At 37.8% G+C, this 24,965-nt stretch overlaps 1 protein-coding gene across 1 annotated transcript in view; it reads left to right on the top strand.

Moving 5' to 3' along the window:
- The window catches only part of LOC309714195 (cadherin-12-like), a 101,015-nt gene that overhangs the window by 20,750 nt on the left and 55,300 nt on the right, over window positions 1–24,965 (top strand). Inside the window, exon 2 of the mRNA XM_082546455.1 lies at window positions 11,759–12,169. Within this exon, the coding sequence (XP_082402581.1) occupies window positions 11,924–12,169 (246 nt within the window). The 5' untranslated portion in view covers window positions 11,759–11,923. The remainder of the gene's footprint in view (window positions 1–11,758; window positions 12,170–24,965) is intronic.

The raw sequence follows: 24,965 nt of genomic DNA on the forward strand, positions 1-24,965 counted from the left end.
ACGCTTTTCTCACTATGTGAGAAATATGATCCATCCCCTGCATCAACATGATGAGCATAAGAGAGACGCTGCGGTTGATGTGAAGACACTTATTAAGTAAAATGCTTTTGATCTGACTGTTGAATAGAAGATGCAACATTAAAGCAGGCCTCCATAATAGCTATGCTTTTAAGTACATCACCACAATATCATGAAAAACAAAATAAACAGGAGGAGGGAGGGTGGGAAGAGGCGGAACTGCTCATAATATCAGCTCCAAAACTGTTGATTAGAATCTACAGAAACGCCTTCAAAAATACCACAAAAGCGAGCAAAGGCTGGTTCGTTCTCTGCTACCATCAAACGGGATTTCAGAAACTGTTTAGACTCATTTCTCTCTCTCTTTCTTTCTTTCTCTCCCTCTCTCTCTCTCGCTCATTTCTAATTTATTGCCATCTGCTCTGCTCGGGTGTAAATCTGAACGCAGGCTGACTTGCTCGCCCAAGCTTTATCTGTTAACATTTAGCAATGTCTAATTAAGCAAAAATGGGAAGTGCGTTGGCTGAAAAATGCTGCGGCCGGATAATGACAGTCATAACAGTTTGGGATACGTGTCTGTCACAGCAAGCAAATGCACTTATTAGATCAGGGTAATTAGAAGAAGACAACAGCTATAATAGGCAAAAGCTGTTCAGCTGTGATTAAAGAGGCCAACTTGCAGTACGTCGCTTGCTTCGTTTTTAAGTTTCAGATGTGCAAATTGCTGATGAAGGTCACTAAAAAGGCAACATACTTCATTCACCGTACATACCTACTGACAAAGACAACAAATGCTTTAATTAAAACAAATGTTCTAATCTGATGAATGCAACAGTAATTAACTTTTCTGGCTCAGCTAGACAATACTCAGTAATCATCACTAAGTTGGCTAAATCAGGGCTTTAAGTTGGCGTATCCTGAAGTAGCCAAAGTTGAGCAACAGCAAAGATAAGGAGCGAGGAATTAAGCGCTAAAGCCGTAGTGCCCCATAGGCCTTCAAATATTATTTCATTTGGATACTTAAATACATTAGAAACAATACATATTTTGACGATTCTCTGCCTGTCCCACCAATCAAACGTGTGAAACCAAAGTAAAAACAACCATCTGGAAATAATTCAGCTGTCAGAATTCAATTTTATGAACAAAAATTATTTTATGGCCAAGTGAACATAGCAAAATGAACTTCTACTGGTTAGACATTTTTACATGTTGTCAAACCAGTATTTAATTATAAGATAGGTGCCCTCTAGGGGGTAAAAAAAAGTCTATACATAGAATCCCTTATAATCCCTTAAAACTCCTCTCAGCTTACACGAGGAGTGAAATGTCCCAAGATGGGTAATTCAAGTCAACAAACAACTAAATAATGCTTAACAGACCAAAAGTAACACATTTGCAATGCTAAATGGTTGTTCCTGAGTGTCATTAATGAGTTTATCCCATGACTGACTTTAATGTGCTGTATTTGCTGCCTCACTAAAAGATTTCCAATTTGTAAGGTAAATCTAGGAAGGGCTTCCTACTGCCTCACTGGAAGTTTAATGTTTAAGTGTATACTAGGACCGGACAGTTTGACCAAAAATCTTCTCATCGCTGTAGTTCTTGAAATTCGGATGGTTTCACAGTATAAAAATTGAATGTCACAATAAATATATAAATACAAGTAAAGAAACCAGAAATCAATAAATAATCTTCTCTTAAGCTCTATCAATTCAATTATTTTCCAAAATGCTTGCAATGTTGAACAGCATTAGTTTGGTTAATTGTTGTCTCATGTAAAAAATGTATCTCGTGCATGGAATTACAATTAGTATAGAGGTAATAGAGTAATCTAGTAATTTAGTAAAACTACACAATCCCCTGTTATAGCTGATAAGAATGTGTTTGGATGGTGGATTTCTTGCATCTACCAGTCCTTTGGGCTTTGGGACTCAAAAGGTAAAATTCATACAGTTGACTCAAACAGCTGGATGAATTTATTTTATACTTTAATGCCAGCTGACTGTACTGTTAATCTTTCAACAGAAACTCTTGTGTGTAGTGACACTATAGGAGATCAATGCACACCTGCAATGCAGTTTCTGGAAGCAGAAACAGAAAATAATGGCATTATTTGACACCCGCATGTACTCTGCTTCTTGGCATTTCAGTTAGCATTCTATATCTGGCATAAATCATTTTTTTGAAGTTCATAAAATGATGTTTAAGACATTTTTTTTATCCTCAATTAACTTTAAACTTTTCTAGCACAGAAATTAAAATCTGCCTTTCTGCAAACACATTTACATTAAATTACCAGTGTTGTTCATGACAATTATGGATTTTTTTTCTTTTCATGAGTTTTGATTACATATGGTTTTCTGCAACTCGAAACTTAATTTTCTTCTCTCACCTTAAAGAGAACCGGTACTTAGCCACTTCTCTGGTGCTATCAGTCTTGTTATCATCTGACTTGCCTTCTCTAACCTTGTCTGCCAATAGTTGGTGCTGCCTTCAGAAGAATTTAATGGCACACACTGTAAGGCAGCAAAAGAGTTCAAAATTCAGCCTTCGACCATTTCTTTCCATAGCTCAAAATGAAGCAGCAGGGGCTGAAGCACTATCTGAGCTTCTACAGCGTACACTACAGTAGGGAGGTAAAGCAAGATTCCTCCTACTGCCAATTTGGCTTCTGGGTCTGTGCTCAAGCTGAGCACTGACAGGTCTTCACAGTCACACCTTTTATTTTAATGTACCTTCATTGAGTTCAGATCAGAGAACAGCAGTAGCTTTGACTAAAACAGCATGAACCAGGAATCACTTTTGAGCTGTTCCACCTTTAGGGCCAGTTTTTCTTTTCTGTATGTGTGCAGCATGTCACAGATTATCCATAGCATCTAAACTTTAGAAAGAAAATACAGAATTCCGATCCTGGGTGCCTGTCTGAAGTTTTATACATTTTTCCTTTTTAATCATAACCTTTCATTTGAGCGATATCTGTTGCATCATAGATTTTGTTGGCAGGGGATCCAGACATGTTCACGCTGGGGAGAGCTGAGTCAGTGTGGAGCTTTTTTTTTTTTTTTTTTTTTATTGCCTCAGGCCAGTTTTGTCTCTACAGCTAAGCCTTCCATATATTCAGGGGGGAAAAGTTCAGTTTCTAACAGAGAGGCAACCTTCGTTCAGTAGGACACATAGCTAATTTATTTTTCATAATAACTGGATTATATTCAAGGTGTTATACTGTCTCACAGAGTACTCAGTGGCATGAAAAGTTCCTAAATGAACAGAACTAAACTTGTGAAAAGATGTCTTAGTTTGTAATCTAGTCTACCTGTCTTAAATGACAATACAATGGAAAGCCATGGAAACCGACGTAATCAAGGATTCCAAAAACACCCCAGCAAGCACATCGTCAGTTTTCCCCCTATCTGTCTCTGAACTGATAAGGAGGTGACAGATTTATGACTGGAATAATCTCCAAAGTATCAGGTATCCACAGCTTTGGACACATTTTAGCATAAATCTTTAGCTTTTGGTTGTCGTGTACTTGGTATGGTTAATTTGTAATCGACACCACAATATCCCAAATATGCATTCACCAGTGCACAGCCATTACTGAATTATGAGCACTGCTGCTGAAATTTCATGGTTCATCAATATCCACAATGGAAGGTAATCAACACAAATTGTAGTTTCTACATTGCAAGCAGCTAACTGGGATCAGTATGAAACAAAGAGGACCAGATAGCCACAAACAATTGCATGTATAATTTAACCACTGCTTACCATAGATGGCTCATCAAGTGTTACACAGACAGCTGGAGTCAAAAGTTCATGGAGAATTTTTATTCCCAGATACAAAATTGGACCTAGACTAGTGCAACAGTGTCCTGCACAAAGTGTATTCACTACAGAGCTCCATCAAGTCTCAAACTCCACAAGGCAGACATAAATCATCCTAAAGATTCAAATTTTGTTTTAAGCTACTCCTCAGCTAGTGTGTGTGTGTGTGTGTGTGTGTGTGTGTGTGTGTGTGTGTGTGTGTGTGTGTGTGTGTTGGTCCAGTCTTGCACTTTAATGGTCATCGGATCAATAGCTTCACTACTTAAAAGAAATATAAAAAAAAGTCTGCTCCTAAATATATTTCTGGAAGTCATTTTCTTTTGGCATAAACACAATCATCCATTGAATTGTGATTATTTCTTAGAGACAGAGGCCCATACAGAGGTACTGTCACAGAATGCATGCAGTTTAAAATGAGAAACTCTGAGGACCACTGCTGCAGTCATGCCTCTGAAACGCAGACTTCTACTCTACATCAAGATAGTGACTTTCTACCTGCTTACTCTAAATAGATCCTCCAAGATACCCAGTTATGTTTAAATAAAAAAAATGTAAAAAGCTAAATGATACCAAATGCCACAAGACAGAGTTGTGAATCCCTCATTAAGTGCTGTTTTCAAGCAGCTCAAATTCACAAGGTCAAAAACTTGTTGTCTGGCATCCCTGAGAACTGTCTGCCTGAATGACGACAGTTGCCTGTGTACCATTGGTGCACCATGGCTGCCTTGGGGCAACAGGGATGTTTCATTTCATCTTAGTAGCTGCTTGTCTTTCACTGCTCCAGAATAAGATCAGGCATGTCTCCTGACTCTGAATATTTGTATCTGTCAAAACCTCAGATGTCAAAAAAGTGATAAAAGATAGCTGAGGACTGGTTTATCAGGATATAGGGGAAATATATTTGTTACTGTGATTCTTTGATGTACCTGGGTATTAAAAGTCTGAGTAAAAAAAAAAAAAAAAAATATATCTATATATATATATATATATATATATATATATATATATATATGTATTAAGTCAAAATATATTAATATATATTAAATGTAATCAAAAATAGTTTGAGTATTTGGGATTTTTTATTTTTTTTTGTACACCAACACGTTAAATTTTAAATCAGACAGACAATCGAGGTGTGACTGAAGTGAAGTCTTTCGTCTCTAATTCAACTGTTTAACAAAGGCAATGTGAGAACTGACACTTTGTGTCAAAGTGAAGTGACGGGGTGACAGACATCAAATCAAAGGCGCAAAATAAGCTGTTCTTGCATTTCCTGCCTGTCTTGTTTGACTTTATTATAAAACTCTGCTTTTTGGCAATCAATTGTCAGTTTTTATCATTATAAAAACACTGCATGTTGCCAAATCCATGCACACCTAGATCAATATTCCAAGTCCTTTCAAAGTAGCAATCTGCTGACTCCTCGTCTGATCAGATACTACTACTAATTGTGTATCAGACACACTGAAATACCAGCCTTTTATTTCGTTGGAACACCTTTTACTTCCCAAACTAATTCATCCAAATAGTGAAGGCCCTTGTTCCAAACTATTAAGGTGATGAGCTTAAATTATTGATATGACTAAACATTTTAGTGGGCGAATTCATCTCTTGAAGTTGATATAAATTGAAATGCTGGAGAGAAGACGTCTCACTCTCTTGGTTGTACAATAGTCTTAGAGTAGAGCATCTCAGACACCAGCTTGCAATGTTACAATAATTTGACAAGACAAACTTAATTACATAAGAAGATTTTAAAATAATTACCTGAAGCATCTATAACTTTATTTTTCCCTTTCAAAGGGAACACTGACAGAAATCGGTGCACACAAAGCAATACTGCAAATGACAAAGAGTCAAGGTGGACAATGCGGTACAGTACAAAATGTGTCATTTTAGGCTGTTGAACTCCCTGTCCTTGTTGTGATACATAAACAATGAGATGTTTAGATATGTGAAGCAAGGAAAGCAGTAAAAGTATACTTCCTAAGCAGCTTCTATCAAAACCCCTGCAAAGTATCTTTGTAGTGATGACTTTCTGGTTTTGTCGATGTAGCACTTTAACAAACATCAAAGCACATTCATCACAGAAATAGTCTTGGCAACAAGCATAGTTGCCATTTGTCACTATTAAAAGAATGTGTTTTCGGCTACTGTCTAGTAGTTGTAATAAACTCAAAGGATTGAGTTCTTCTTCAACAGTCCAATTTAACAGTTTAGTTTAAAAATGCATACTGGCATTTAACAGTGGTATCACCTCTTTTAAATCAATGGGGTTATTTGCTGCTGAATCTATTTGTTGGCAAGGTAGTTTTTTGAATGCTTTTACAGTTGTTGATACCCAAATAAGACACATATTGAGGGTGCATGCAAACTGGAGAAACACTTCCCGACAAGACTAAAGTGTAAGTGCCAAACTTTTGTGAAAACTTTTCAATACGTTTTATGATTGGAAGCAAAATATGTACGCAACCTTTTTGAAGGACTCAAACTTTGATGGATGTGGACATGAATTTATTGCAGACAGAATGCCACGGGCTACCTATGGGAAAATAAAATTCATCATATTCCTGTTATGCCCACAGTATTTCATATCGACTTCGTGCTGCTTGTACATTTGTGTTATAGACCTTACATGCTGACGCCCTCCAAAGTGAAGAATGTTTCCATTTCCAACATTAGCTGTGTTATTTTACACATGAATAAAGGACTGTATTTTCAGACAAGCCAACTGCATGGTAAATAAGTACATTTATCTGAGTAACTAACTGAGCCCTTTTGTTCACTATTCATTACTTAGGTTGTGCTATAACCTACGCATGAGGTGTTCCTCGATAATTTACCTTGACTGGCCAGCTGTGTTGTTACTCCCATTTTCATTACATTGCTTCCACCTACACCTCTCTCCTCCCACTCTTTCCCTCAAGGGTTTCAATGATATTACTGTCTTCTTCTGCCTTAGCTCTACAAAAAAATTCTTCCAGTTATTTCCCTGACACTTTTTTCCCCTCACATGTCCTCAGCTTTAGTGCACATATTTCCTCCTCAGTCAGAGCTGTACTTGACATGAGGTTTCTGCCTCGAACACTGTAGTGATAGAACTGTGACAAGTCCTTTCCTATTAAAACTTGGAAACAAAACTCCTTGTATGTTACAGATTCTTTAATGCAGTGGTCCCCATCCCCCGGGCCTCGGACCGGTACCGGTCCGTGAGTCGTTTGGTACCGGGCCGCGAGAGTTGAGGCTCAGGTGTGAAATGTGTGGTTTTCAGGGTTTTTAATCGGTTTTCAGCGTTATTTTGTTATCGTTTTTATCGTTAACTTGGTTTTCCTGGGTCTTTTCACGTGTGTTATGAATAACTCGTCTATTTTTCAGTACCGGTACTAGTTTTATTTTGTTGTATTTTTCCGCGACACCTTAAAGGCCGGTCCGTGAAAATATTGTCGGGCATAAACCGGTCCGTGGCACAAAAAAGGTTGGGGGACCACTGCTTTAATACAGATACACATATAGATCCTAATACCATTATATCTTTTAATATCACCAGCTGATAGTTTGTCAAATATAAGCACAGACAGAGGGAGACTAATCCTTATCTAGATGTACATGTAGGTGCTCTCAGGGAATTGAGTGAAAAGCCTAACAATAATGCAGAAGTGAGTGAGTCAGCACTATGTGGAAACACCTATATTCAAAGGACAAATTATCCCTCATGAAACAGCATTTAAAAAGGTTATTCTTGGTACACACTGAGGAATTAAAAGACCTAAGGAATGTGAATCAGGTTCATAAAAAATGTCAGTATAACATTCTCAAACAATATATGAATAAGTAAAACAAACTGACAGCAAATTACTTGAATATAACTCTTGAGATTATTAGAACAGCCATGTCTGGTCTAAAAGGAAGACCAGACATGGCATTCAACATAAAATCTAAATATTGTCCAATGTCCAGTATTTACAAAAGGATTTTCAGTTCTGTTTAGAAAGTTACCCTTAACACAACAGTTAAATAGGGGAAAAATGTTTACTTGTTTTAGTTTGCTTGAGTCCCCACAAGAGAAATCTTTGGTGAAAGCCTCGGAGCTTTGCAGAGCTACAGGAAGCCAGTCTAGAATATGTTGAGACCAGAGTTCGATAAGCTTTCTGAGATGCCCTGCACCCCCGTTGCCAAGAATGATTCATTACTCCTATGCACAGAATTCAATTTGTAAAGTATAAATTGTAGCACTAGGGATAAGGACCCAGGTCATTCCTGGACTGGCAGAACATGTGTCCATCACAGTCTGTGACCTCCTATCCATAAACTCAAAATCACTCTTTTAAATGCAAAAGTCATTATGAAGATTTACGAAAAAAGAAGCCATACGACAATAAATTATGTATTACATTCTTGCATTGTTCTGCTTAGGCTGCACTACTTGATGCTTCTGTCTACAGTGAAATGTGCATGCTGTTGCTCTATAATCAATGGAATATTTATTCATCTCTGTATAAGTCGATAACCTCGTGTAGATGATCATCAACATTTACACAAGGTTAGTGAAATCTCATTCGGTAGTTGTACATTCAGGAAATCTAAATGCTGCTGTTAGGGTTGGACAAGATGGTAAAACCTCTCACACAGGTACGTCTGAGGAAAATAACAGCATGCAGTACTAAACTATAAAAACGTAAAATTATAATATTGTAGTATTACTTGTTATTTGCAGAGTCACATGGAGAATACTGTGCCTGACAAAAAAAGATATTAATAGAGAAAATAACAATGTAGAGTGTAAGAAAAGATGTGCTTTGTGCAAATGCTTTGTAGCAATTGTGTTACTGGTTAAGCCTTCCTCTTTCATAAGGTGACCTTGTGTGCTACCTGTGTGTATCGTACACAGGTAGCACTCTATTTAAAATATGAAATCAAGATCAATTCTGTTGTATATCAAACGTAGCTAAATCCCTAACCTTATTATTCCAAGTACAAATTTTCTGCTGGCCGCCACTGCAAGATGCTGCAGTTTTTAAAGAAGGACGAAAACAAACATCTCTGCCCACTTGTCTACCAAGACATTAATGTGTTTGCAAAACAACAACTTGATCCAGATGACTCATTTCTCCCCCCTTTTCCAAAAGTCAATGCCTACTTATTCGTTTGTCATGTTTATAGCAGCCTTGACGACTAATAACTTTCTGTGGGAGTTTCTTGTGGGTGGTAATCTGCACCAGCAGATCGGCCAGCCATATGTTGTTTGATTATTGAAGGTGATGTGCGAGAACACTGTCAGCCTACTGCGTTGTGTTATCTGAAGTAGACACCTGGGTCAAGGCTCACAACCGAAGCCAGACATATGCTAATTAACTTATCTCATAAAATATGCATCAAGCCCTCCCAGGACCGTACAGTGGCAGAGGATCGTGATTTTCCAGGAATTATGGGAACAGTCATTTTCCATTATGTCGATGCTAAATGAGGAGTGACCTGCGGGAGAGGCATGTCTGACCCATGTCAAGACAGTTCCTGCCAATTTTGCACAGAGAACTTTGCAGATCAGTTTTGACTTTTAAGATACTGTCGTGACAGAGAGAATAAATGGATCCAGTTGCACCGCATAACCTTGTTGAAGTAATCTTCTTCTGAAGCCGATGTTCCAAGTCAGTATAATTAATCAAAGACAATGATGTCAATGAGGGCTCCAGTTATGAAATTAGATTCACGCTGTCTTCCATTACTGTACAGCTTATAAGTGCATTAGGAGGGAAAGAGGAATAATAAACCAGGTGTGGAAACCATTAGCTCCATTCTTCATTCCCACCATTTGTGGTTGCCTTCTCTTGTTTTCAGCACAATTAAGTGTCTTGAAACAAGGCCAGAGTTGAATGCGTGAGTGTTGATATGGTAGTCAAGATTGTAAACAAGGTGTGAACAGCAACACTCGGTACAACAGTCATTTGCTCAATAATGAATGAGCTTAACAAATTAGGCTCCTTGTGTAATATTTCATTCTCTTCTGTGCAATGGACTAATGAGTGATTGTTCAATTACAATACCATTTCAGTCCTTTTATTAATAATAATTTTAAAAAAAAAAGACTCACCTGACATCCATAATTGCAAGTAAATTAGTTTGAAACTGTATATTTTTTATGTCTGTCTAAACGCAGACAAAAATGGGGTTTCTAAATTATGTACTTTAGCAATCCTGTTTCTCTCTATAATCTCTAGACACACACAAACGGTCATGTTTTTGTGTTCCATTCTCATTTGTTTATTTAAGACTGGTGGATATGTGTGTTAGATCAACACTAAAGTATACCACAGGGGCTGAGCGGTCAGAAAAACTATTAAAAATGCGCTGTGGAGTCGTTTCAATATTATCTAAAATCTGCATGCCATATTTCTGCAAATACTGCAGGGCCATTATTTACCTGAACTGCAACAAGAAAGGTTTCATTTGAAGCTGGCTTGAATTAGAGGCAGGCTTTTATTTCTAGTTTCCTCTGTTTAATCAATACAAGTGTCCATGTATCAGCATTAAGTCTCGTTACGCACCAGTTTGCCCCGTTAAAGTCACCAACACGTGGTAACTTACTTTTGGGAGAGAGAGAGGGTGTGTGATCAGCGAGGTACTTTATATTAATGATTTCACATACATGTAAAATAATTCTCCAATGCACCAATGTACAGGTCAAAACAATTTGTAATACTTCAAGATGTTTACTGTACTGGAAAAAAGTCTAAGACTTCTCTAAGAAAGGCAGGCAAAATAAGGTGCTTTTTCATTAACATAATTTATGAACATAAATATTTAAGCAACTTAAATCCTTATGTTTACCAAGCAGTTTAGGTTTGTTCATACTTTACATCTGGCGCTATAGCACAAGTAAGACCACAACACAACCATTATTGTTTTAACCGTTTTTACATTTTTCCTTCACTCATTGATGCAAAATCAGATCAAATGAACTTCTAATGAGTTTTATGCAAACAAAACCTCTTGGATATACTGTAAGTTCTAATGAAATCTAACATTATATGTCTTTGAGTGGTAATATGTATAATGAATATCTTCTGCATGAGGTGCCACTTTTGTACAATACATGTCTGTCAAATGACACGCTACAGCAATAGGTTCAATCTCCTGTGGCCACTAGTTGTCAAAATGCACTCCACATAAGAGCGATGTCTGAAAGAAAGCAACGTATCCTAAAGAAATCACTGAGAGCATGTTGACATTTTACACAATACGCATGTCAATTTGATATATGAACTGCCAATGTATCACGTTTTATTTTCAGATGGCTGCGTGCAACGTTTGTCAGGTTTTTTGTTTTTTTTTCAGTAGAGTTCAACTTTCAAGTTTCATTGGGTTTCATACTAAGACAAGGTTTGTGAGGCAAAACATAAAGCTAATCAGCAACCTCTCATTAAAGCGTCACTAAATAATACATAACTTTGAACTTCTGTGGGAAATCATGGCAGTGACAGGTCCACAGCACAGTGGCACACAGTGGTTTGACAGCAAGAATAAAGTCTCAGTTTTCACTAAAGAGATGAGTAGTCTAGATAATTAGTGCATGCGTCAATAAGAACCGTCTGGTGTAGAGGTAATCTATCACCAGGCAAATAATTACAACAATTATTTTTATGCTTGAGAATCAAAGTAGTCTCATTTATCACTGTGCAGTTAAAAAGTAAAGCATGGAGGTTGGGGGAAGAATAAAGGCTATGCTGTACTATCGATTCACTGACATTTATGAATAGCAGGATAACAGCACTTCATATCAACCTGTGATAATCACAAGTGCTGTAAGACATTCCTGGACTGTCTCTAATCAGAATTAGCTGTATTATTACAGTTTGGTGCAGGTGTGGAGGATAAGGACGTCTTTTCGACTAAACATTTGTTTTCTTTCCTTCAGGTGATGAGCTCCACAACTCTCTAAGAGGGATCCTGACAGACCGGGGAGAGCTGCAGAGTCTCACAACTCACCCATTTTCCATACACGCCATCGCAGATTGTTTCACTGTGGCTCAGTTCTCGTCACTGGACTTTAACTTGGGGACCTGAACCGCACAGATCGCCAATGCTAACAAGGAACTGCCTGCTGCTGTTCCTGTGGATTCTTGTCGACGAGGGTTCGGTCTCTTATTTACGTCCACCTTTACCACCATTGGGACGGAGCAGGACGGGAAGGGAGCACACCAGGAGCTTGGTGGGCCCAATGAGGAATGGGGCAGCTGGATTTCAGCGGGTCAAAAGGGGCTGGGTGTGGAACCAGTTCTTTGTACTGGAGGAGTACATGGGGTCAGATCCGCAGTACGTGGGCAAGGTAAAAAACTTTTTTTTTTTTTCCCCACTGTTATTTATGGTGCAGCAGAAGTCATAAATCACATAGTAAGGAGCCTAGGAGAAATTGAATTGGGAGTAAATGGAGGGAGCGATAGAACATGAGGAAGATAAAATGGGAGGAAGGGAACAGAAAAAAAACCTTCTAGTTTAGAGTAACTATAAAACTACCCTAAAACTACCAGTATTTTAGATGGGAAATATTTTATTCCTTGAGGTTATAATTAATTATTGACTATTTTAATACCATGTACTTATACAAGTAACAGCAAATACTAGAAGTTGCCTATTTTCATTCATCCCCAAGAACTATACCTCTTTAATCTAATAATGCTCCTAAGGCTTGTAAATCTGCTCCTATTTCTTAGTGTTTTATGATGTGACCAGCATCACGCAAGAAAAAAATCCAGACCTAATAATGGAGCTGTGCCACAAGATTTCCACGTTAGACCAGCCACACATGACATTGAAGTGGTGAAAGGTTTGATGGTGTGGTAGAAATAAATTTAAATTACAGTCCTTGTAAAGGTGTCAGAACATCATAGTTATGAGCCACGGAAGATGCTGACAGCAATAAAAAGACAGCAGAGACCCAACAGCCTGATCTGAAACCAGACGGAGATATATACACATACATCCCATCAAACTCACATCTTTTTGTGTCACCTCAAACCTTGGCCGTCCCCGCTTTTTAGCACAGGATTTCTTATTCACTGTTCTGGCTTAAGACATTCGTAAGCAAACTCTGTGGGGGTTTAAGGCTAAAGTTGTAATTTGGCACTCCAAGCTTACATAGGATAATAGTAAGACTGACTTATCTGCCTCAGTGCCACTGCAATCAGCCCTGACAAGCCACGCTGTTTGTGGAAGTCTCTGAGGCTAAAGCAGGGCCAGGGAAGCAGCTGTCTACTGCACTCCTAAATCACTTAATCCTGGGCGGCTGCTCTTCTTCAAAATAATTGACTGATTCTTCAACATATGAAAAGCATTTGGAGATCCTCGGACCTTTGTTGGGAAAATCTTAAGGGAGAGGATTTCCCTTTGAATCTTAACCTTTTTATTGTACACTGTTAAATGGCACGGGGAGCGCTGGAGTGGGTTACCATTTACACACACTTCTGTGATATCATATTGAACGGTAATGTGAGAAATGTTCAAACAGAGAGCATACTAAGAGATAAAGATGTAGGTGAAAGGGTTCAAGGACCTTAGGAAGCAGCTTTGTTTACAGGGCACATTAATGGACTATAATTGACCATAAGTCTGCAATGAATGCGTGTTCTATATTACATCAATATCTAATGTGGTAATGTTTTCACTTTAGAGTGTACTCATGATTTCCAGCCAGTGACCTGCAGTGAATTGGAGCTCAAGACACTTTTGTTTTATCCTCTGTGGCAGAAGTGTCCTTCTGGACCAATTGAAGTAGTAATTATCTGACAACAGAGAGGCAACTGAACCCAAGAGGAAAAAGTTTAGTGAAGCAGCTGAAGCAGTTTGGGGTATTTTTTTAACATACGCTAAGTAATATAGAAAGCACAAGTAGTGTACATGTGACTAGTTTATCCAAATGCACACCTATAGCTCAAAAAGGGTATTTTAATGAGACATGGTTTGTGAGTATGTTACCCGGCATTTATTTAGGTATATAACGTACACAGTGCTGTTATTATTCATTACTTTTTGTGTTTTTATTATTATTTTTATTGTTTTGCCTTTATTTGATAGCTGCAGCAGAGATCTATGGGAAATGTGGGGAAAGCAAAGAGGAGAATGAAACATGAAAAGGAACCAGGAGCTGAACTGAATTCTGAATACAGCAATCACTATACTTTAGTACGTGATTGTTAAAAATGCTGTCATAAGAGATTTATCAACAATGGACTAATAAGGGGGGGGGGGATTTTACATGCCACACTCCAATTTATCAAGGAGATGATTAATGCAGACAATTAATATTTCCTTTTAAAGTTTAAATGGCACGATCTGACTGTAGGAACAGCGCTCACAGAGGAAGCTCAGAAAAAGGTACTTCTGACAGCAGGAGGAGAACGACTTGCATCCATGCATGTGTGAGACGAATGACAAACATTAATAAATCCTGACCCTGTTAGCAATAATCAAAATCTATTTCGAGAGCATTAAATGCATCACTGCCAACTGTAATTTTGACAGCCAAATCACTACTAATTAGTGCTGGCCAATAAATAAAAAAAACAAAACAAAACACGAGTCACATTACAAACAAGGTGTATTTCTGCCAGTTGTTCTGACAGCACAGAATGCAGACACGTATCGGACGAGGAATGGGGACATTGCCAGTACTGGTGTTATGGATCAGTAAGTTTGCCTATTAACTAGTGCCTTTGCCTGAACACACCAGCTGTTTGTGGAGAAGGAAGATGTTAAAGCACAGCGGGATAACATTTAGTTGTGCTTACATCTGCCTTGCTGTACGTCAAATTGTCAGAACACGCTCACCTCAGTTTTAGACTTCACCAAAACAATATCCGCGCCAATGCAATCGGCACAAACATAACTGGATAACATGCAATTCTACCTGGTTTTACTGCTTGACTATTCCCACTAAAATAACTCATGTTTCAAAGCATCTGACAGACATAAATAACCAAATCATTTTGTGTATCTCAGAATATCCTGCTTCTTCTATTATATTGGTAAATGTATTTATTTTTCCTAGTTGCAAATCCATTTAATAATGATGCAACAAACCTAATTGGGCATTTCTGTACTTCTACCTGGGGCAGCATGTGCATGGTGATTAGTATCGTTACTTTACAGCAAGAAGGTCCTGACATCTGGCCTGGCCCTTTCTGTGTGGAGTTCAGATGTTTGCAAGGTTCTCTCTGAGTACTCTGGGTTCTGCCCGTAGTCCAGTTATTGGGTTTAGGTGGTTCTAAATATGCCATGGGTGTGTATGTGACTGTAAGTGTCTTCCTCCATGTGTTAGCTGTGACAGACTGGCGATCTGTGGTAGCTGGGATGGGCTCCACCCCCCCCTCCCTGTGACTCGGATAAGCAGAAGAAGATGGATGGATACAGTTACCTGATATAACGGATATAAAAAGATGATTCACTGGTCCAGCTTTAGTTTGCTTGATTTAATTTACCTTAGTCCTGTCTTAGTGGCTTACATAAGGTTTAGCTAGAGCAACTGAAGGTCTTTTAAACATGATATAATACTAAAAATAAATAACAAGGTTCTGGGTGACAGACTTATGTAAATTTGTGAGACTAGGTTGTCTGTAAAGGGCAGAAGAAAAACACATGAAAAAAAAAAACATCAAATGCTGCCTGATCTATTTTGGATTAATGAGTGCAAGCAAAGCAAGATTTCTTTTCTTCTGCACCACAAGCAGAAAGATATGCCATGTCTGCATTTTCACTTGTTCTGTTATTATCAGATGAGTACAAAATAAAGAAAATGAATCTACACTCCAGCTTATATACCGTTTAATATATGCCATCTAAATTAAAAATACAAACTGTGTAACTGTGTGTGACAAAAAAAAGAACCACAGAGCTACAATATTCACACCGTTTTTAAACACATCATATATCTTAATATTTAGATAGGATTTTATACACTCCAACACTAACAGCTACATGCTCGGGAACTTAAGGTAGGAGACACTAAACGTGAGAGGAATGTTAGAAACGCTACAGTCACAACTGCAGGTTCACCTTCACTACTTACTTAATTACCCCGATTTCTCCCAGAGGTGTAAGTAAGGTCACCGGATTCAGCAAGGTCTTTAGCACTACTACTACTAGTCCCAACTGCTTGTATTAACAAATGCTCTGAGTTCTTGCATTTTTTTTTACTTTTCTGCATACAATCACAATGCTTTATGGACTTTTTTCTATTAAAGATGCACTTAGAGTGAATCACATTTACATTTGAAAAAGCAAAAAAAGGGCATGTTAATACCAGATTTGATTTGTAGTGTAAATAAAGGAAACATAGTCTGCCAAGGATATTATAAAGGTTTTAAACCACATTAACATGTCATGCTCGTCGTTCACTTTTATGGTGAGGTTGTTCTCAGCAATGTGAAGAAACAAGCTTTAATGCCATAAACATAAAAGTAAAACAAATATATTTTCACCATCTTTCTCTGCTGTTTATAACGATAGCACATAAAGTATTGTGTCAGCGTTTGTGTGTACAGCATTGTTTCTTTGCTGTTCCATTAGTATTTTCACAGCACTTTTCATTCACTGAATGGTTAGGCACCTAAATTTAAATTAAGTTTTCCACAGTGTAATTGTCTACTAATGAGACTGCATCATCAATGTGGTTTCATTCCCTCAAATTTAAAGTAATACGCTGCACCGACAATACGTTTGCAGAGACAGTTACTGAAAGTTGCACCAGCAGGTAGAGCTTGTCACTAACAGAGGGACAGTTACAACACCAGCTGTGGTGGCCACGTCATCTTCTTGCTGACAACTTGATATAGCTGCTGTAGAATGTTTGGCACACATTGCAAATGTTTTCTTAAATCTGATGCGTTGGCTGTTTCGATGTTTCGAAACTCGTGTACATTCAGTATCAGTCCGGTGCAATTAAAACATGAGCTGGAGGGGAACTTCATGTGCTGGCCCAAATACTATGTAGCAAATAGTAAATTAATTGATTAATCTCTATCGCTAAACTATAACCAATAGAAAGGCATGATCATTAATAAATGCAACGCTAAATGTGCATTTGCATAGTGATAAATTTACTGCTAATGTCAATAAGCTGCACCCCTTTTAATACAACCATCAATAAAATCCTAACGACACCTAACCATGCACTTAACTCAAGAATATACGTGAAGAAAATTTTAAGACTCATGTTGACAGCATCATTATTGCAGTTTAGCAACGAAGCCCAGAGGGCTCGTGGGGGTTAATATAACAACCCTCTGTACCCTCAATAAGATAATGCTGAGGCCTTTCGTGTGCCAAGCAGTGATTATCTGACGTTAAAAAAAAAAAAAAAAAAACTATTAACAGCGTGGCTGCATATCAAGTCAAACTGCTTCCTCTCACTCTCGATTAAACTCTCCAATGAGTTCGGGAGCTATTTTCGAGATTTTTCCTCTGACATCATGTCACTTTCTGTTTAAAGTTGATGGCTATGGAGGATGGAAGCAATTCCCTAAGATTTTTAATAATATGGAAACTCAGAATACACTTAAACAGCACTTGTCTTCTGAATGACAACACTATCTTAATACTTAAGAGTAGAGATGTAATCAAAACCCAATGTATCTCTTATTTTTGCCAACCAGACTGCTGGGATTTTTCTAGCTTGATGCTCCAATTTTATATAAAGTCATGCATATTGTGAGTACTTTATATTGCATTGCATATGGATGCTCAAGACAATATGCTTATATACAGTTAGAGGAAGGTAAAGAGAGATTATTACACTGATACTAAACTAAAAACTTTGTTTTCAGTATTTTCAGTGCAACATTATCTAAGAATTGTAACTGAGTACTGGCCCCAGATAAGAAATGTTTTCATGTTATCAAATCCATCTGAACTGTACGCCTGAATTGGTTTTTTTGGGGGGGGTTTTTGCTGTTGTTGTTTTTTCTAAATCAAGCAGTGCACTGTAAAATGACAGTATAAAGCTTGTGACACTGGATGCTTTTGCAAACTTGATTCACATGCATGATATATTTTTTTTTACCATGTATTCATTCTAAGAGATAATTAACCAGTTGTACTGAAGATGAAAAAAATAGACATGATAGGGAATCCACTATTTTCTCTTTATGCAAGTCATGAGAAAATGACAACAATGGAATGTGCTGCCAATGACAGTCTCAAAAGATACTCAACAAATTATACACTTGGCAAGAAAAAGCAGACAGGGAATTGCTTTCATTAAAAAAAATAATAATAATTTAAAAAACGCAGCAACACGGTGGCACAAAGCAATTATTTAACCCGTAACGGCACTGAAGGTTAAAGAGAAAGCCAATCAATTTAAAGAGTCACATTTACAACCCATACAAGGAAAGAAAAAATATATGCAGTGTATGCAAAGACATGCAGGACATGCCCCAATGCCCTGCTTTTCACACTTGCAGACAAAAGGTCACTTATTTACATATAAGTCAATAAGACTCTTTTTCTAGAAAGGGCAGAGCTGTTTCTCCCACAACTTGTTTGTTTCCTGCCTGACAAGGAATGACCATCCTTCTTTTTATTGATGGCTCTTCCTCCCAGTACCACCCCACACCTGGCTGAGATTTATTACTGATGTGAAGCCTGCAATTTAATCTTTCAATGAGGACCTATAAGAAGGACATAAAAACCTTTTCAGCAAGACTTATGCACCAGGCTCAACAAAGAGAGCGATTCCATCAGCTGACCATATGAAATTTACAAGCCTTACTCTGCGATAGTATGTTCCACACTGTTAAATACAGTTTGTTTTAAATGCTATGGAATTAAGCTGTAAAGCTAAAACCTGAAGACGGCCATATAAAAGCAGCAAACCTGTTTACATCATTTGATGATGACAGCCACTGCTGTAAAATACTTGGGATAAAATACTTTGATTGACTACAAGGCAAGCGAGCGGATAATTAACTTCAACTCCAAAACTCTCAGCCTTCATAACACTGTTTTGCATGAAGCTATGAAGACTGGTAGCCAGTGATCAACAGCTAAGCTACAGAAAGCTACAATTTGAAGAGTCTTTCAAGAATCCTGTTGAATTGTGCATGACTTCTATGCAGTATGTCCAACTTGTACATATGCTCCCTACCGGTCTCTGAATTCACCTCTGAATTCAAGTTTGCCACCTTTTTAATTCACTGTCACATTCTGCATAATTTGAAAGGATTGCTCTCCTGAAGAGTATGCATGGAGTGTGTCGGTGAGTCAGCTGCTCGTTACAACATATTAAGAGGTTGAGAGCATTTACAATTGTAATGTACGTTAGTGATGAATGCTGCAGGATTTCTGAAAAGAACAGCTGAAATAAAAGCTAATGATGCCATTCATCTGTCCTGCCAAAGTAATATATATTTCACATATTTTGTCCTCATGGGTAATGGGCTTTTTCCCCTGAATTGCTTGGGCCATATATCCAAATGGTGCACTAATGCCCCAATCAGTATCACTTTATACCATAGTCCACTTTTTCTATGTTTACAATGACACTGATGGGCAGTATTGTTGGCACTGTAGGCAGAAAATCGCATTGTGCATGTCATATCACACATCAATATATCGTTTAATCATGTGTGATATGAGGAAATGGAATGCAGCCTTAACCCTGTTTTCTGGGATCAACAGAATCATATATATCAATGTTTTATTTAAAGAAAGAAGAAGAAAAAAATCAGTACTGCATAATGTTATTTGCAAAAGGTAGCCTTGTATACAACCAGTAATCTTAGCACGAGTTCCTCGGATTCTTGGCCTAGGAAACATTTACATCAAAAACAATTTACAATTGACCCATTTACAAATGGTAAATGCAGTTGTCTCAGTTCTGACTGCTGCTGTCGCACACCCACGACAATATCTGTCACTCTGTTACTGCCTCTTGCTTTCGCTCTCTCCCTTCCTCACACGTGTTTTCTGAGATTGCGTATCTACCAGTATAGCCTCCTGTATGAATATCTTTTTTTTTGTTAGCTTTTCATCCCCATTACCTGACTGAGGTATGACACAAACCAGACAGGGAGCTCCGAGTTGTCAGCAGCAAAGAAATAGCTCGGAGGCCAGTATCGATCAGCTATAATAAGCTTGCAGGATTTGGCATAGTATTTTCCTTCCATCAGCCGCTGCTCACCAAAATTACCTGCAAAAACTTACAATGCAACCAGGAGTCATCATGTGCCCTGACAATACACGAACTTCAAGCCACCTGCAACGTACCCCAATGCCAACAGACTGCCATACTGTCATCATACTCCTGAGTTGCTAGGACAGTGGTTGAATGGCTGAACTGAATGGTGGTTTCAGACCTTATCTAATGAATACAAGACAGCAATAGAACAGGGGCGCATAAGAGCAGTGGAATGTTTTACTCTCATTAACAGTGCACAGTATAAATTCTGACAGGTGACATATAGAATATGCCCTGGTCTTGCTCAAAGCATAATCCACAATTAAATATGGATTAGAATCAATTTATTTAATAAATATAAAGTATAATAAATATGCAAAGAAGAGCTTTGTGATACCAGTCAGGAAGCATGTTTCGCTTGTATACCACGAAATGTGAATAATCCACAGAGACATTTAACTGCATTTAAAGACAAGAAGAGCAAGTACGTTCTAACTCTTTTTCGACTTGTTTACAGTTTTGTAAATGCACTCAGTGGTGCGGGATTGCTGGACCATTCAGGGAACAATGTTGGCTCGCAATCAGCAAAGGGTTGTGGCTGTGATATGCATTCCTTAGAGGAGCTCCACATAATCCTGGTTGCAGAAATCCAATTACAGCATTTTCTACAGAGGTTGGTTACGTTCTCTGAAATCACTCAAATTAATCAATATGCAGGGTTTACTGCATTGCCAATGAGGAACCATGCACTGCAAATCCTAAAAGGAACAGGGATCACCGACCTCTTGCACATTCAAGAATTTACTGCAAGGCAAATTCCAAATATGTGACTATTTTACAGCCGGTAAGATGAGCTACCATTTCCCATCATTTCTGCTAGTAGTTGAGTAGTCTGAGTCAATATTAGTATTTTGCCCTGATGATTAATAGATGAGTAGTTGCCTTAGCCATATTTGTTTTCAAAGCATTGCTGGCGCATTGGCTGCTCATCATTTCTTCAATACTGTGGAAATTAAAGGTTTAACCCTAAATCTAATCTTTTTTTTCCCCTTTAAAAGCTATGCCAACAAAATCTGAACTGCTTCGTGATCACTGAAACATTTGTCTGACAGTCTGTGAACACTAAAGGACATTAAAGAAAAAAAAAAAAAGAAATGTAAACAAATGAAATGTAAGTGCAGTGACAGTGTGAGCTTGGATGGCAACAGGAATCTCATTTCAGCTCCACACACGAGCAGTTTCTTTTTATAGCTGCCATGTCACCTGATACCTTGAGCAGAGAGTTTTACTAATTGTGCTTAACATGAAAAATGGAGAGGAAGGATATCATCACAAGCCAGCTCTTATTCACTCATTCTCCACAAGTTAATTTACTTAATGTGTGCAAATGAAATAATGGCATTACTGAAAACTGTAACTGTTTTGTTCATGTGTTAGAAATTGGAAGCAGTGCTACAACAATGGAAGGAATTTCCCCGTCTCTATTTTTAAAAAGCCGTATTGTTAAAAAGGTTATGGATACGATCATGTCTCTTGTCTTGTGGGTGTTTTATAGCTTAAACAAAGCATTTGTCTCCCTTCTTATTAATGGACTTTCTTTACATAATTGATTACCATTGTTAGTGCAATGGAATTTTTAATTAATATCAGTCAAGTTTCACTTATAATTAATGGGGCAATGAGCCTGTTCATTTTCCATTTGCATTTCTTTTTCATCTCCAATTCTGCAGCTCTGAATCAATGTGCAGGTTCCTCTCTTGGGTACTTGTATTGAATAAACTACAAATGTGAAAAATATTCTTTTTATGCCAATACCCAGAAGAGGCTTGTTTTTCCCCACTCTCTTCTTAGTTAAATGACAATTAAATATAAACTCTCATAAATACAATGTGATTATTTGCTCAATAGTACACAAAAATATGAATGCGCCCACAGTAGTACTGTGTTGACTGATGATAGGGCAGCCTATTGAGTCATTAGTATATTGATTAAACACCATCACATCACAAAGTAGAGTACATGGAAGCTATCACAAACAACTAAACAACCTTAAGCAATCTGAAACAGTGCACTGTAAGAGACAGTGGTGTGAAGATGTTGGCTCAGCACTACTGACTACAGACTTCAAGTGCTCCCTGTTTTGTTCACTGGAACTGTGGCAGATAAAGTTATGTAACTGCAATCACATTGTGCGATTCATGTGTGATCAAAACAATTATTTTAAAATTCATTATCATATTTACATTGCTTGTTGCAGAACCTGTATTAGACGATGATGACTGAACACAGGTGTTTGTGCTGAGTGCGACCCTGTATGTTTCTTGTCAGCAGAGGTGGCAAAAGTACAGACATTCTATACTTAGAGGTACAAGAAGAAGTGCAGATACTAGTGCTAAAAACCACTCCAGTAAACGTCCAAGTACTGATTCAATTTCTTTACTCAAAAGTAAAAATGTACAAGCTCTCAAATGTAATCAAAGTAAGAAAGTAAAAAGTTGCTCTTTGGGGGACATATCTATTTTTGTGCAAAGCTAACTGAACCTTGTGCTGTATTAACATAATGACAAAATAATATCAGGAGATGGGAATGGAAAAACTTAAGTCCAAAAAAATTAGCTGTAGGGGCTCAGCGTGGGGAAAAGGATCTCACAGTAATTTCTACTGAGAGCTCCAGTAGATTTTCTTAATGTACAGGTTGTGATCAGCTGGCCTGCTTCTCTCTGTGGATGCACACAACTGAATTCAGCAAGATGTCAGCGGATGTTTCATGAGTTGTCTTGGCCGATTTCCATCCTCACTGACAGTACACTGTTTATGCTGTATTTTTTCTAGACAGTATAAGTTGGTATGACGGTGGAATTCAGTCAGTGAATCTAAGCATCATCTGCTAAAATTCATATGAATCTCTGCAACACTCGTTGTAACTCTGACCATGAAACCACAGCCGCTGTGCACCACACGCTGTTCTTTACTTTAAATCCATCACAGTACAGCAAACTAACCTGTTTAACCTTCACTATGCACAGGATTTTCATGCAACCTTTAAATAGCAATGTTCCACAATATTAAAAAAAATCAAAACATACTGTCACATGTACAGACCCAATATCCGATTTAAAAACATGAGGACTTACATGTAAGCTTTAATTTTCCAGTTTATCAGATACCACAGAGCAGTTCTTACCTTTAAATGTATATCTTCTTCCGCTCCTGTCCTGTTTTTCTTATCTTTCTCCATCTCTGAGTGAAGTTAGCGCTCCTTCTTTTCTCTCCCTGTGAAATACAGCGGCTTTAGCTAGCAACACAATGTGCGACAAACCGCACATGAACAGTTTGTCTTTGCTGACGTTTGTTGAGCTGACAGAAACATTGCGTTTGAAATTACCTGACACTTAAAAAAAGGTCACTCCTTTTATGCTCGCTCCTCTTCAGTAGGGCTAGTCATTCCAGTGTTGTGGCAAAAAATAAATAAATAAATAAAAACACCAACCCACTTTTAGCCCCTTAATTTGGCACATCTCATCTCTTTTTATGCGATGTCCTCTGGCGATTAATACACGAACAGGATTTCTTATCATATGTTACTGTTTAGGCTCAAATCGGTTTGAAGACCAGCAGTGACATAAAATAACTCCTCTCAAGTGCATTAAAGCAAAAGTTACGAACCTGTTTTGAAAATGTAAAGAGTAGGAAGTAGTCTTGTGAGATACCACGGATTTCCTTTCCGAACCGATACCAAGTCAAATTCACGGCGCTATCAACGATACTGATCCGATACTTTGTACAAAAACTTAATGTGTTATTGTATTTCAGATTATAGCTTTATAATGATTACAGGACATCAGACTACTTGTTCTTATTGTTCAATTATGAAGAATTATCATAAAGAAATGTAAAAAGAACTAAAGTTGTGTGTTAATTGATGCTATTTGAACAGGTATCTTGTCATTTAACATGTATACTTGCCTGGACATTTCAGCAAAAACATTCAACATTCACACTTTCCCTCATTCACAGCAGTGCTGTGCCACACTACAAGTTTTGGTATCAATCCAATGCCAAGTAAATACAGGGCCAGGATTGCCGATATCAGTACAAATTATTTTAAGTTATTCAGGCAGCTAATTGTGGGAGAGTAGGTGCCATGACTTATGAGATAAATTCTCAGTTTGCAAATTCTGCACAGTTTTAATCACCACTATATCACTGTGATTGTTACTTTCCACAATAATTAGTTAACACAACAAAACACACCTTTCAGTTTTTCACGTGTTCTGAGACTGGGTTTTTGTTGACCTGGGATGTAAATATTTCTGTCTCTAAAGCACACAAAAACGTTCAGACATTTTTTTATAGTGCATGTTTGCGGTTCATTTTTTGCAAAGAAATAATTAACACAGTTCAGTGGGCTACATACTGAACTTAATGGATAAAAGCAAAGTATCAATCCAATCGTGCTAGTACCGATCCGATACCAATACTAGAGTTGGTATTGATATTTGGATTGATAAGCCCACCGCTAGTAGGAAGTACAGATATTCACTAGGTATTCACTAGGGGTGGGTTTAAAAAATCAAATCGATTTTAGTTTGAATTATGCCATATCGATTCATTAAAACCTGAATTGATTTTTAAATATAAATGTATTTTTCAGTAACACCACAATCCTGAAAACCGAAATCTCACAGATTCTGAAGCTGCAGGTTTCGTCAGTCTCCAAACAAAACTCACTGAACCAGCAGCAAAAGAAGATCAACACTACGCTTCACATTTGAAAAACTTTGCTATGAATTCCTTCTTAATTTTGCTTTTACTTCCTGCACAGCTCTCTGTCAGTGTACTTAGAGACCAGTTTACCATCAAAAATCTCTATTTTCTGCATTATTCTCTTGCTTATTGTGCTTTCGTGCTGATTATGCGCCAGTCTACCGTTGTGTACCATGCCTTCGGG

The sequence above is a fragment of the Aulonocara stuartgranti genome (assembly GCF_965226115.1).
Source record: "Aulonocara stuartgranti genome assembly, chromosome: 9".
Classification (NCBI taxonomy): Eukaryota; Metazoa; Chordata; class Actinopteri; order Cichliformes; family Cichlidae; genus Aulonocara; species Aulonocara stuartgranti.